Source organism: Anser brachyrhynchus, assembly GCF_964034855.1.
Source record: "Anser brachyrhynchus genome assembly, chromosome: 3".
Taxonomy (NCBI): domain Eukaryota; kingdom Metazoa; phylum Chordata; class Aves; order Anseriformes; family Anatidae; genus Anser; species Anser brachyrhynchus.
In genome coordinates, this window is record NC_137696.1 from 99,964,596 (window position 1) to 99,978,491 (window position 13,896).

At 38.3% G+C, this 13,896-nt stretch overlaps 1 protein-coding gene across 28 annotated transcripts in view; it reads left to right on the plus strand.

The window, feature by feature from the left end:
- Positions 1–13,896, plus strand: part of DST (dystonin) — a 306,416-nt gene that overhangs the window by 120,565 nt on the left and 171,955 nt on the right. The window contains exon 1 of one of the 28 annotated variants that reach the window (XM_080584839.1): positions 6,466–7,960. The exons of 26 other annotated variants lie outside the window; for them this stretch is intronic. In XM_080584839.1, coding sequence (XP_080440965.1) covers positions 7,166–7,960 — 795 coding nt within the window. In that variant the 5' untranslated portion in view covers positions 6,466–7,165. Of the gene's footprint in view, positions 1–6,465; positions 7,961–13,896 lie in introns of those variants that run through there. One more of the 28 variants, XM_080584829.1, reaches the window with a different exon arrangement.

Below are 13,896 nucleotides of genomic sequence, written 5' to 3' on the forward strand. Positions count from 1 at the left end.
GGTTTTAAGTGACTCAGATGTTCTAGGTGGGCAATTGACTTTCTCCTTTTGTCTTTACTTCAGGGTATGATAGCTTGTTGCTAGAGGTCTGATGACTGTACTAACTAGATCTGCCAGGCTTGAATCAGTTGCGTGAAGATAGGTGTCATTTGAGGTTCATGAGAGTATCTAGGACGTGCATGTGGAGTTCTCTGATGAGACACCAGATCTGTGAGAGACCTACGTTCTTCTAGAATTGCAGCTGGAGGCCAGCAGGGATATAGCAAGGTATTTCACAGGGCTCTAGAAGCCCGTGTTTAGGAACCTGCCTCAACTGAATAAAATGGGCTTCTAGAGACCTGGCCAGCATATAAACACCTATGCAAAGACACCTACACCAGGTGTCTTTAAATTTTCTGGTCATTTGCAGAAGTAGTTGTTTCTCAGCGAGTCTAAGGGTCTGTTTGCTGTGTGATGTTATTGCCTCTGTTTCATCATTGTCGGTAATCTTAACACCATCACTACCTGGGATGTAATCAAAAGGTGAGGGATTCTTTTGCCTATTGTTTGTGGTTTCTTGTTTCTCTGAGTCATGGCACTTATCTGGGGGATAATATTTCTTCAAAACCGAAAATCCTTCTGAGTATTGGAATGAATTTAGAAATGATTTAGGGGAAGGACATGATGAACAAAAATGAGATGATAAGCATTTGAGGATTAAGTTTCTCTTGCATCTGAGTTATGTCTAGAGATGTTTATGGCTTTCTGACTCGGTACCCACAATTAGATAAATGTAAGCTTTGTTCTGCATTACACCACTGGCTTTTGCAGCTGCACAAGTCCAAAAAATGTACATTCTTCTGTGGCCCAAGTAATTGTATATAAGGTACAGAAATGATAGAATAGGAAATCCAGTAGTTTGCTGAGTTAATTATATTAGAAAATAATTTGTCCTGTAGATATGGAAAATCCCTGAGACGTGTTGTTATGATTTAGGCAAGCTTTCAATTATGTATTTCACAAGCTTTTAGTAATATGTTTGTTTTTTATTTCAGTTTCATAATGCAGTAGTTACTATTTGTGGCATCTTTATAACCTGCTAAATCAGATTGCACTGTTTTTATGATTATATGCTGCATGTATAAATGTCCAAATTAATAATTGAAAAGATTTTTTCTTCAACACCCAGTACATTTTCACTGGTGACATTAGAGATGAGCAACTATAGATAAAGGCAGATTCTGGACCTCAGAAAGTAACTAAGTTTCAGTAGGATAATTTCTTGTGAAAATCAGTGATCATTTCTTCTCAAACCACTGCAAACATTCTTTAATTTCACAGTCTTTTAGAGTAATCTGTAATTGTTTAAAAACAAAACAAAGCAAAAACAGAAACCTGAAGCTTTTAAGCATCTTAAATTCAAGGCCTCTGTGAATTGAGGCCTTCACAATTTTCCGGAACTTCCAAGTCATGACTCAGTAGGTTTGTTTATTTATTTATTATTGTTTCACCATCATTTTGCAGCTCAGTAACTCCTGTGAAACACTCTTTCTTCCACTCTCCCCATCTCCCTGCAATCAGGCCTTTTTTACAAAAGGCTGCTTGTAAGGCTCCAGCCTGTAACGCATTTGTCCAGACATTACGTTGCTGTCCAGCCCCCCTAGAGAAGATGGGCTCTTTTTCCCAGGCCTCCTTAGGGCACGTGTTACCTCTTAACATTTCTCGTGTCAGCCAGCAAATACTTTTTTTTGCTGTTGGTTCCCTGTAAGCCTTCAAGCCAAATTCATTCGTTATCAGTCCGCCACAAAGCAGTCCTGGGACTGTTCATTTGGGCTAGCGGTCAGCGGTTAGACATTTGCCTCTGTTGGGCAAAAAGGCAAGAAGCACGGATTTCTTTGTAGGTTCCTTGGCGGAGATAGATGATAGCTATCCAGCCCTTTCTCAAGTTCCTGATACCTCTTACCAGTTAGGTGTTTGGAGGCTGCAGTACAAATAATATTATTTTGAAGCACTCTTGCATTGGTCATGAAGGCTTTGGCCTTCACTTGGGGTCTGAGAGGTGGCCAGAGAAGGAGACAACTCAGAGGTGGTGGCCCACTCAAACAAATGACTTGTAAAAAGAAGAGGAATAATGAGATATTCTGGGACCTCAGCACCTTCCTCTATTTCAGTTGCTCTGATGTTAAATCCGTGATAAGAGTCATCGGGTAAGAGACATGTTGCCTATTTTTCTGTTCCTGGGATGGCAACATGGAATTGAGAGTTGGGTCTGACCTTCACTTGCCATTCTTGTGCCACCTATTTCTAGTCTGCCAGGAGCAGCTGGATGTGGAGTTGGCCTCTGGGCCCTGTCCAAGCTCTGGGGCTTGGATCCCAAAGATGGACATTTAATCTGCCTCTGCTTTAAAATAGCTAGAACAGTTCCAGGTCTGATCTTCTCAAAGATTTAAAGATGGGGCTATGAGGCTAATTGTATAATCTCTGACTGTCAGTGGTCATAAACTCTATTCCACCTGGGACTTGAGATTCCCAGCGGCAGACCTGTCACTCCGTATCTGATGTGGTATGCTTTTCCAGTATTTTATTCCTCAGCTGAGTTCCCAATTATCTCTTCCAGAACTCTTCAGCAGTTGAAGAAAATTGCTGAATCTCAGTTAGGAAAATGAGCATGAAATTCTAGGAATTTCTGGGATTCATCTGATTCACAGAGATGAGAAGCATTAAATCTCATTGCAGAATCATATTTATACTTTACATCTAATAATAGTGGGATATCTGTAGCTGGCTAAGAGTTAGGAGCAGTTAGCTCATTCAGTTGATTCTGTTCACGCTGAATGCCATAAAACCACCACCAAAGAACAAATTCTTCTTTCCTTACTTTGCTAAGAGTCATCTCACTGGACATCAAACCTCTCCCCTGCCAGATCTGCTGTTCAGGTGATACTTTTGGTACCTCAGTGGTACCTTGTAGCTGAACAGCTCTTTCACATTTTGAGCAGTGTCTATACAGTATAACCTTTTGTTTGTGCTGAAAAGCCTTTATTTCTTGGTTTGTTCTCCATCTTTTGTTGTGTTTTAATTTTCACTTTCTCTTTGACTTAAGTTTGTCTCTCTGTCATTCTGTGTATGACCTTTGGACTGTGCAATAAAACGCTTTCTGGTTATCTGGTATGCTGCTTTAGTACCATGAAATGACACGTAACCTTTATGGTAAAAGCTCTATTGCTTTTCCTGTGTTGCTTTAAAAAAAAAAAAAAAGGAGGGGGAGGGAACATAGATCTGAAACTACCTGCAGTGGATTCTAGTTTATTTTGGCAGCGTTGCCACCTTAATGTGTGATTCACCTGTTCAATGTTAAGAACATTTCACAGCTCCACATTTGATTAGTTACAGAGACCTATGGTTAAATGCACGCAAAACATACACCTCTTCACAAGCTATTTCATGCCTTGATGTTAATTGTTTGTTTGCTATGTCTTAATGTTAACCTCTTGTTTGTGATTAAGCAGCCTCTAAGACAGATCAAATTGCAGACAAGTGTTGGTCTAATCCTTTATTCATGTTATACTTCTTAAGGGTTTATGTGCTAGAAAAAGTCTTTCACTAATCTCCCTTTAAAACTTTCTGGTATTGTTGATCCAAATTCTGGTATTTGGATCTTCGGGTGTTTCTTTAACAAACAAAAACAAAACAAAAAATCCTAACACCAGAGCAATCCATGTAAGTATTTTAACAGCTTTGATTATCTGTTTCTTTGGCCTCAGCCAAGGCTGAGCTTCCATTGGGGTCTAGTCAGATGTCTGGGACAAAGCCCCTGGCCTGGTCAGCATCCTACTACACTTGGATGACATATTTTTTTGCTCTAGCAGACACGTTTTAGAAGAAATTTAAATTTCCCTTTTCCAAGACTCCAGTTTAACCCTGTTGTCTCTGTCTCTTTCTCGCTGAGAAAAGCTAACGACTTTACAGAATTTCTGTTAGATGAAAGCGGTCATTTCGTCCTTAGTTGCTTGCACGTCCGCTTAACGTCTTCCCTTAACACTGAATGTGATTTTACATAAATTAGTTTTTTTAAAAAAACAACTGATGTAGGTGCAGTTTTCCAAACCTTTTTGTCCTTGATTTTTATTTGGTTTGAGGACATAAGTAAGGGATCATAAAGTTTACTTTTTGCTTCAGAAAATGCAAGGAATAGTAGAAAGAACTGTTAAGAGAGGTGATAGCCTTCTCACTAAGGAACAGCTGGTAAGTATTGTTAAATTGATTAAGTATCAAAAATACACGTTTCTTATCTTTTTCTGGGAGATAAAAATGCTGCTAATAATCTGTACAGATATATTTGGAATGAATTTACTCCTAGCTAATATTGAGAAATAGATAAATTCTGTGAATAGCTGCAGATAAGCCATCTGCATTCATCTAAACTGGCCTGGAACACGCAGAGGAAAAGCGATGGGCTTGTAACCAGTGTTTCAGAACTGATTCTTGTATTTTTGCTGCCTCAAGTTTTAGTTGCACTTCAGAGGCATCTCATTTTACAAAAAAGCCAATCAACTACTAAGAAAAAAAAAAGTTTAAGGTATATATGGGGATATGCTAAATCAGAAACTTTCTGAAATACTGTTGACATTACAAAGCACAGATTGTCAGCTGTAAAATAACCATGTGTTTCTTCTGACCTGTCTTGAAATCAATTTATGCTGACATTTTTATGTCAGTCAGTGTGCCACCAATTCTAATGAGGGTTTTGAAGTAGTGAATAATGCTTTAGGGATGGTTCTTGTTTGGAAGAAGGTGGTGTCATACTGCTTGTTAAACAAATTGAATCAGCCTAAAATAAACATGCAGTAAATCACAGTTCGTTAAAAATCAGTTAGCTAATACAGTTACTGTTTAGAAACCTCACGTGCCTTCATTTAAATATGTATTTGCATTGGAAAATTTAAATGTGCAATTTTTCTAAGCAGTTTCTTAGCTCCTGCAAAGTTTGTGGAGGAAGAACATTGGCGGTGTATTTGTGGTAGGCTATGTTAAGTACACTTTTAATTACAGTTAATATGGCATGAAAACTTGTAATTGTTCATACAAATGATGGACTCTTATCTTTAATCTTTTGCATAATTTCTGTTTTAGCAGGATAGTCATAATAAGTCATTTTTTTAATGAGTCCATAATGAAATATTTCATTATTATGTTATGATATATTGTACAATAAATTATTATTATAATTATACATATTATTAAATATACATATACATACTATTAAAACAAAAGCTGTATCTGTGTGAAATGAAGTCAGTCTTGGTCAATTGCATTGCAAAGTCCTCAATCTTCTTTCCTGATGAGAGGGGAGAAAGAGAGGCATATTTTCAAGTGTAAAAGCTGTTTGATTATACAAACACAAGAGTGCCCTTTACAAGGACTATATTTTTATTTTTCTGATGTGCTTTTTGTATTAGCTGGGGAGGACCAAGTCAGGACCCAACTCAGTCCCATGGGGAGGTGTGTTTTAAATCACCGAGTCCTCTGGGCCTTGGCAGGAAGACAGGTTTCAAAGCTGGCTAGAGAGCAGCTTTTTACTGTGAGTAAAGGGAGCAAATGTCACAGCCGCACCTTTACGTTGAGCATACTACAAATGCAAATAGAAATCAAGGCTGTGGAATAGGATGTGGTCATAGCATAAACATCTGCTTGGAGAAGAAATGTGCCAATATGTAGCTGCTTATCTAGCACTGGTACATACCATTCTTTAACAGCCTTATACTCTGTTAGTGTTATAGTATAAAATTTTCTGAGCAAATTTTACCTCAGTGCCTTGAGAATAGTCAGAAATGAGCATCCCTATTCTTGTGAATTCTTTGCTTGCTGACAGCACTTTCTTAACATGATTGCTTTCGCTCCCGTCTGTAAAATACTGTAGAATATTTTGGTGGAACTTGTCCCTGGGGGATAAAGTCCCTGGGTTTCATTATTGCAGTTCCTTTTAAAATAAATGAGGGAAACTCAGTGACAACACCTGATGATGCTTTGCAAGCTAGTTGGTAGCTCTCTCTCTGTGAGGAACCGTACACATTACCCCTGCCAATGTGTGTTGTTTTAGTAGGTTTTGTATATTGGTAACAAAAATGAAGCAGAAGCTTGCATTTTTATTTAATTTATAAGTAGATACAAATATTTTCCAAACAAAATATGTTGGTGATGAGACATGCTTGCATTTTAATGGTTTACGTTTCCATCTAGTTTTCATACGTATGCTCGTATTTCTTGGCTATTATTTTCAGAGCTACAGAACAGGAGCATGGGAGGAGGAAAAAACTTGACTTTAAAAATACCAGTAGAGTTTAATTTGGACGTATTATAGCTACATTTTTTTTTTTTTACAGTAACTGTAGACAATTTTCTAGACAGACTGGCTCTTACAATTTTGCTTCACCTTTCTCTGCCAGAAGTTTTAAATTGGCAGCAAGGTTCCAGCCCCAAGTACACAGCACCACTGTCCTGAGCTCTTATGATAATGGTGAAGCAGCAGGTTATTTATAGCTGACAGATCAGTAAAAATCACGTAAGCTGCTATGAAATCTCCACATACAAATAGGAGCTTGACCCCCGACACGCTGCCAAAGCAATCTCTGATCGTTTACTTTAATCTTCCTTTCCGTGGATCATTGGATACATAATAAGAGCATAAGCAGAGAAAAACAAATTTGCCAACTAAATCGCTGTAGCTATTTATTGTCCTGCTTGCTTTGGATCTGGAGTGGAGCTAATAGTTTCAAAGGTTGCTGCATATTTTCCTACTTTATCTTGTTTGAGTTACCGAATGAAACAGGAAGTTAAATGTATTCAAGAATTTTTCTTTTGCTCATAAATGCTATGTCATCTCTGTGAAAGGCCATCAGCTTTCCAGCCTAATGCTGCCGTGGTGATGTTTATTTAAGAGGATTGGTGGCCAGAAATAAGCCACAGTGTCTAATCAGACACAGGCCCTGCCTGGGCACCCTGCCACAACATTTATTGCGTGTGCGTTTCTCATAAGCAAAATGGCTACGTACTGAGGAGGATGGAGGGAAAGCCTGGAAGGAATTACGGTGCAAACTGCAGTTCTTAACGTCCTGAGGAGGATTTAAGTGTATGTAAATATACTGGGATGAATGAGGCTGTGTGTCTGTGAGTTCCTGAACACCAAATGGGGAATGTCTGTGGATGCGTAAGGGCTGAAAAGGAAGAACAGTACTTGGATCCTGCCAAAGCTCCCTTAAGTCCAGCTAAACATTCCCCTGGAAGAAAATATTTCAGAAGAAAATCGAGAAAGAAATCAGTGGACGGGAGACCAGATTCTGTACCACCTAAAGAAAGTGAAGAAGAAAGTCAATATGAAGTGGGGATTTCAGAAAACATCGAGATTCTTCCAAAGGGTATGGGATTGGCTGATTCCTTCCCACAGAGACTAACAGTGGATGGTAATGCTCTGCCCGTGAGTACAGACCTTTCGGCTGAACTTATTAAAGCAGAAGTTTTACCGAGGGAAACAAACAGTGATTCTCCCTGTCGGGGCAGTTTTCATGGTGATAATCAGAGGCTCACCAAGTCTAATGAAACAGAGGCACGGTTAAATGAACGAGACAAGAGGAGTTCAGAGGAACGGTGTGCTTGGAAGAGGAAATATTCAGACTGTGACAACAAGAGAGAATTAGCATTTCAGAAGAAAGCAAGTGGTCTTTGTTACAAAAAAGCTGCTAGCTTGAGTTCTGCTATCAACCTTTTAGGCAGACAGCACGAAGAAACTGGGTTGAACAAAACTTCTCGCAGAATTGTTGAAGATGTCCAAGAAAGCAATAAATCTGAAAAGTTGTGTCACTTTCTTCCTGAAAGCAAAAGTGATCCACTGCTTGAACAAAAGAGGTTTTATTCTTCTGATGATGTGTTTTCCCAATTGCCAAAAGAAAAAGCATTATATAGCATTTCACCAAACAGGAGCAAGGTAAATACTTTGGCACCGTACATTAACATTGCAATTTAGCTCAGAATAAGTACTGGAACAGTATTTTTGTTGTGTTATAGAAATGTCCTCCACTGTGCTGTATGTAAACTGTTAACACATGCTGTGATGCTACAGGTAATCGTAGGACAGGATATATACTTGATCTTTTTCATAGGTTAAGCAGTACCTCTGTACTTCAGGAGTATTGATTTATCCTTGTGCTGTTTGCTGCCTGTAGTTAGATGTCTTTCCTAATTTAAAAAAAAAAAAAAAAAGATTTTGATGTTAAAAATCTAGGAGGTGGAGTGAATTCTGGAGAGTTGCTTTAGATCACCTTTAATATCTGTGGTAGATTTTCTTATCAACACTTAACAGTCTTGTAATACTTTTTAGTCTTGCATGAGATAAAGGGAATATTTCTAATTCTTTTTAGTTATGACCAAGAGGAACTGAAGAATGATAGAAAAATGTAGGAAGCTTGAAATAGAAAAAGCAGACATAAATCATGTTAATAATGCTCTGCACTTTTAAAAGATCTTTCCTCCAAAATTATGTGCTCTATTAATATTAATTACTCAAATTCCATCTTCCTCTGAGGGTAGGATTAATTTTGCTTTACAGTATATCTGAAGTGCAAGCTTAGTTGCAGAATATGTGAAGGAAAGCAAATTTTTGTTTGTTGGTACCCATATCACTCCTGCCCCACTCATCTTCAGTACAACTGAAATCTGCAAGTGTGGGTCAAATGCCAGTACCAGGATCTGGTCCAAAACTGATTCCCCTTCCTGAACAGGGACATCTGAGCTTTGAGTTGTCTGAACAGAGAGAAAGGGCGTTATGCCAAAGGTGCTCTTCCCAGCAAAAAGCTAAGGGCAAATGTGTTGCTTATATAATTTACTTTTGTAACATGACACAATTCATACTTTTTCCAAGCTTAGGCTTTAAATACAGATAATGCCCTCAATTACAATACGGAGTGCATGCTAGTACAAATAACCTTCTAATACAGAACTCTAATGGAGGTCTTTGCCCTCTTAATCTTAACTGGAATTCAGGAACAGCTTAGGGATGTTCTTTGATTTGAACAAAACGTCATTACTGAGCAGAGGAGTATGAGGCCGTGTCTGTTCAGCCAAGCATGACCACTTCTTCCAGTATAATCAGCGTAACACAACTTCTAGTATCACTCCAGCTATTACTCCGACCAGGCATATACTCCTTGATACCGCAGTAAAAGGGGAAAAAAAGACCTCTTTTGAGCCCTACATCAACACTGAGGCTTGTGCTGGTGATACTGGTAAAACACTGCCTAATTATATGAATATGGAAACTACCGGCACATCAGGCTAAACACCTGAGTTGCTGAAATGTCTGGTTTTCACTTTAATTCCCTTTGTCCATTCAGAATTCTGAATGCAAATAATCCTAAAAGCACCCACCTTTGACGTGAAAAGAAACCCAGGAAGAAAACTAAATTCCAGACCTGAGCTTAGTTTACAAAGTCATGACCATTTTCTCTTTGATTGCTTTTGAGAATTAAACAGGTATTTGAATATCTTGTATTTTAGTATAGAACAGTAAAGCTGTTGTTTATACAAATCCACAAAGTTCCTGATAGCAGCCTGAGCTGATACACAAGGTTTGCAGTTACCAGTCTCACTGGTTTTACCATTTGCTTTGCCATAATTGCAGAGATCAGTGGCACACACTCACCTTGTCAGCTTATTCAGGCTGTAATGTGTGCTCAGCTTACACAGTGCCGCAGCTGTGCCTGATGTTTGGAAGCATGTTGGCTTGCCATACCAAGAGGCATGTACTAGAGGAAACGGATTAGTGCAGTGAGCTAATTTGCACTGTAGCAGAGGTCTGACATTTTATCTGCTGAAACAGCATGATAACCACTACTGGAATATGTTGAATATGTCCTTGTCCTTAGAGCCTCTTTCTGTGACACATTAATATGTCTTTCCTTATTATGCATATGACACAATTATGATTTTGTGTTCACACACGTTCTATTGCATTAGCTCTGTTTTCCTATTTGCAGAACTCAAGCAATTGGGATGTTTTGTTCATTCTTGACTGTTCACTGAGAACATGGAGATATAAGTTTTTTTACGCTCTGCCTGGGCCTCATTTCTACAGCCCTTTTTTCTAGTACGAGAGGTTGACTTCCACAAGCAAGATATTCTCTGATACTGTTCTAACTTGGGGCTGTTCTAGAGCAGATGGCAGCTTGCACTAAGATCAAGAAGTTGACACTCAAGACTGAAACAGGCTTCCTATGACAGCCCCCTTGTCAGTGATGTTTTAGCAAAGTGCAGGTAGAGTAGAAAACCAAGTCTCTAGTTTTGGCTTCTCTATAGAGGATACAGTCACTGTGTTGAAACAAGCCATGACTTTCAACGAGTATCAGCAAAAGATAGCTACCAGCTGGTGTTAGCACCAGTTTTTATGTTGTCAACTTGTGTAGAAACCAATGGCTTCTCTGTATCACAGCATCTGCCATCACTGTTATTCTTCCAGCTTAATCTGGGGTAGGTTCAGTTACAGTTCATGAATGTGATTTTGTTCTAGGAAGGATATGGTTAAACTAATACATAAACAGAATAACCTACTTCCACTAGTCAACTGTTAGCTGAGGAGATTACAGCCAAGACAACTTTTTGCTACCTACATAGTGTCTAACAGAGTGAATGTCTTTTCTGTGGTACTAATAATAATCTACAAGAAGAAAAATGTATTTGGATCAGGTTAGAGGCAATGTACTTCCCTTCGGAATTTAAAAAAATGTTTTTTTTTGTAACCAGCTTATTCAGTAAAATACTTCTTGTTAAGTAGTCATCTGTTTATTTCAGTTATCATTTCAAATAGTTGTAATACAGCAAGACACCTTCCAACTACATCCCACCATCATGTAATCTGGTGTTTTCGTGTAGTACAGCTAAGGGAGGGAGAGATGTCAGTTGTTCTGCAATGTGATTTGCAGAGCAAGGGTGCAAAAGTCAGAAGTTCTGCTTTATTGGCATTGTTTTCTCCCTTGTAAAACATGAAGCAGATGCAATCCCCCTTTGGTGCTGGTGAATGAAGGAGATTTATAATTGATGGAACTACAAAACTAGCAGTGAAAAGGTTCTGGAGAGGTCATCTGTGTCATCTCTGTACCTGAAGGCAAGACAACTTCATGAAAACCATTCCTGACTGTTATGCATAGCTTGATCTTCTGTGTCTGCCATGCTGCTCCTTTCACATCCTTCCTGAGTAATTAATTCTAGTGCTTATCTGTCTTTTGTATTATAACGGCTTTTAAGCTGAAAACACCTACGCCCATTTTAAACTCATCAGTTCTTTTCCTATTCCCAGAAGATTTAATTTATTACTGTTTTTTTTTACACAGCATTTTACATATTTGAAGACTGTTGTCATATTTCTCCTCAGTTTTCCCTGCTTTAGACTAACTAAACACATTTTTTCAATCCTTCCTAACAGGCCATGCATTTTTAGATTTTTGTCTTCCTTGTTTTTCTCTTCCAATCTTCTCCAACTGATCCAAAAATTTTTGAGGGTGTTGTCCAAAGCTGGACGCGTGGCTCCAGAGAGTACTTGCATAGAGCTGAATAGAAGCATTTACATTTATGGCCAAATGGAAATTCACAAAGTCCAACAGTAACGTCAGGGGAGATGAGTTCTTGTGATCACATGCAAGTTCAAATTCCATTCGTATAACTGCACTTCCCTCAACATGCTGTCAAACAATCCTTTTCAAACACAACGCATAACGACTTAGATGGAAAATAGGGCATAAATATTGCCACCTTCTGTTTGATAGTCAGGAATGTTTTGGTTCAAGTAAGCTTTTTAAAATGACAGAATCACAGAATGGTTTGGGTTGGAAGGGACCTTAAAGATCACCTAGTTCCAACCCCCTGCCATGGGCAGGGATGCCACCCAGTAGATCAGGTTGCTCAAAGCCCCATCCAGCCTGGCCTTGAAAGTCTGAAATGTCTTCATAATTAATGTATTTTTTTTTCATTTCTTTATATTCTTCAGACTTTTCTCTTTTAGGGCTAGCTAACATCCAAATACATTTTATTCATTTTACAATCACACATCTGTTTATCATCTGTAGCTGATTCTATACTTTTGTATAGTTAAGTCCATTATGTTCAGTTTAGACCGCAAAATATTTGGAGTAGGGTGGAATCAGAGGAAATACTCCTTGCAATTTATACTAGTCTACTCTTTTCTTTGGACTCAAAACTGCATCACTGAAATCAGTGCAACTTCTGATCTTGAGGCTTTTTGGTGTACAGATTTCGTGTACTGTGTGATGCAGAGAGAATTTACAGGCAGAGCTACAAACACTTGCAGTGGCAGAGGTGAACTAGTTAGTTAGAAACGAGAGATAAGGTGTTTAGTGCCATTTAAGACTGATCATGAGATACTAGGGCTGTCCAGAGAGTTACCTCTGACAGTTTTTCTTGTATAACTTGTAATTCACAGGCTTTATGAGATAATTTGGAGAGCTGGATCCCCAGCAAGCAACTGTTTAAGCCCACACAAACTCAGTAATTTGTTCCATGCTCAAGGAACAAATGTCTTCTACTAATGGATTGTAGTGGGTTGGTTTGCTAGGTTTGTGGGATATCTGAATGAAATTTGTACAATAAAAGATCTGATTGCCCCTAACTATTTTCAGTTCCAGTATTCCTTAATTTAATACTTCTTTTTCTTTCCTATGATAAATGATACTATAAATATAAAATATTGCATAGCTAGTAGAAAAATATCTATACTGTCATTATTTGTGTATGAAAGGGAAGATGTGTTCTCTCTGATACCCTATTTTCTGGGAGTAGTATTTTATCTGTTAAGTGTTATGAGTTAACAGAGTGTCCTGCAAACTACGGCTCCTATTTGTAAGCATAAGAAAATACAGCTCTTTGAGTCACTGTTTCCCTCCTTTGTATTTTTACACTTTTAAAATATGAATTCAGTGTTTATGACCAAGTCTGAAATCTCAGCCTTAGTATCTGAAATATTTTAATTAAGAAACAGAAGTTCTTAGGTTGTTACAGATCTAAAGCTAATAATATTAGTGTTCCTTAACCCACGTTGAGAGGGGCTACTTCCGTGAGTATAAAACAACTTTAGTTTCTGAAGCCAGTGTAGTCTGTTCCTTTTTCTTCAGCTGGCCAGCTAGGCTGTGAAATGGTAACTCGGAGGATATTTGATCAAAATCCTGTTGATCTTAGGGTAATGAGCTAAATTCATGCTTTAGCCATCCAGAACTTGGACTGAAAACTTGCTTAGTGGGTATCTTTCAGGTGAACTGCTCTCCTTCTGTCTCTGACTATAGCTACAAATGTTGTTTACGTGTAATAACAGATACAAGCATGACCTTCAGAAATTGCCTTGATATCTGAAATCACTTTCTGCTGGAGGAATCTAACATGCACTCAAATATGCTGTGTTTGCACTCTCTACAGTTGGAAATGTACATAGCCAACGCAGTTCAATTAACCGTGAAGGAGACCAAAGGTTTGAACGTAGCGGCAAGGAATGGCCATTAGCAAATTACATTGCTCACTTGCTTATGTTAAAATACATTGAAAAATGTGATTCTTAAGGGTTACACACAGAGGGCTTTCTGAAAAAGACAGGAAAAAAATATCGCTTTTATTTTTTTGTTAGACATCTGGCACTTCCAGATGACATCATCTCTTTCAGAAGCGTTGGCCGGATAAGTGGTAAATGCTTGACTTCATTTACATTGTGGTCTGGTTGTTCTGTCATGAATAGAAACTAAAGCTACTGAAAAAATATTTGGTTTGCTTTCTTGCTTTGAAGTACCATGGAATAAAGGTAACCAAAAGAAAGGAACTTTTACACTGAGGATGAATTTCATAGAGTTTTACAAGAAAATTTTCAAAGAG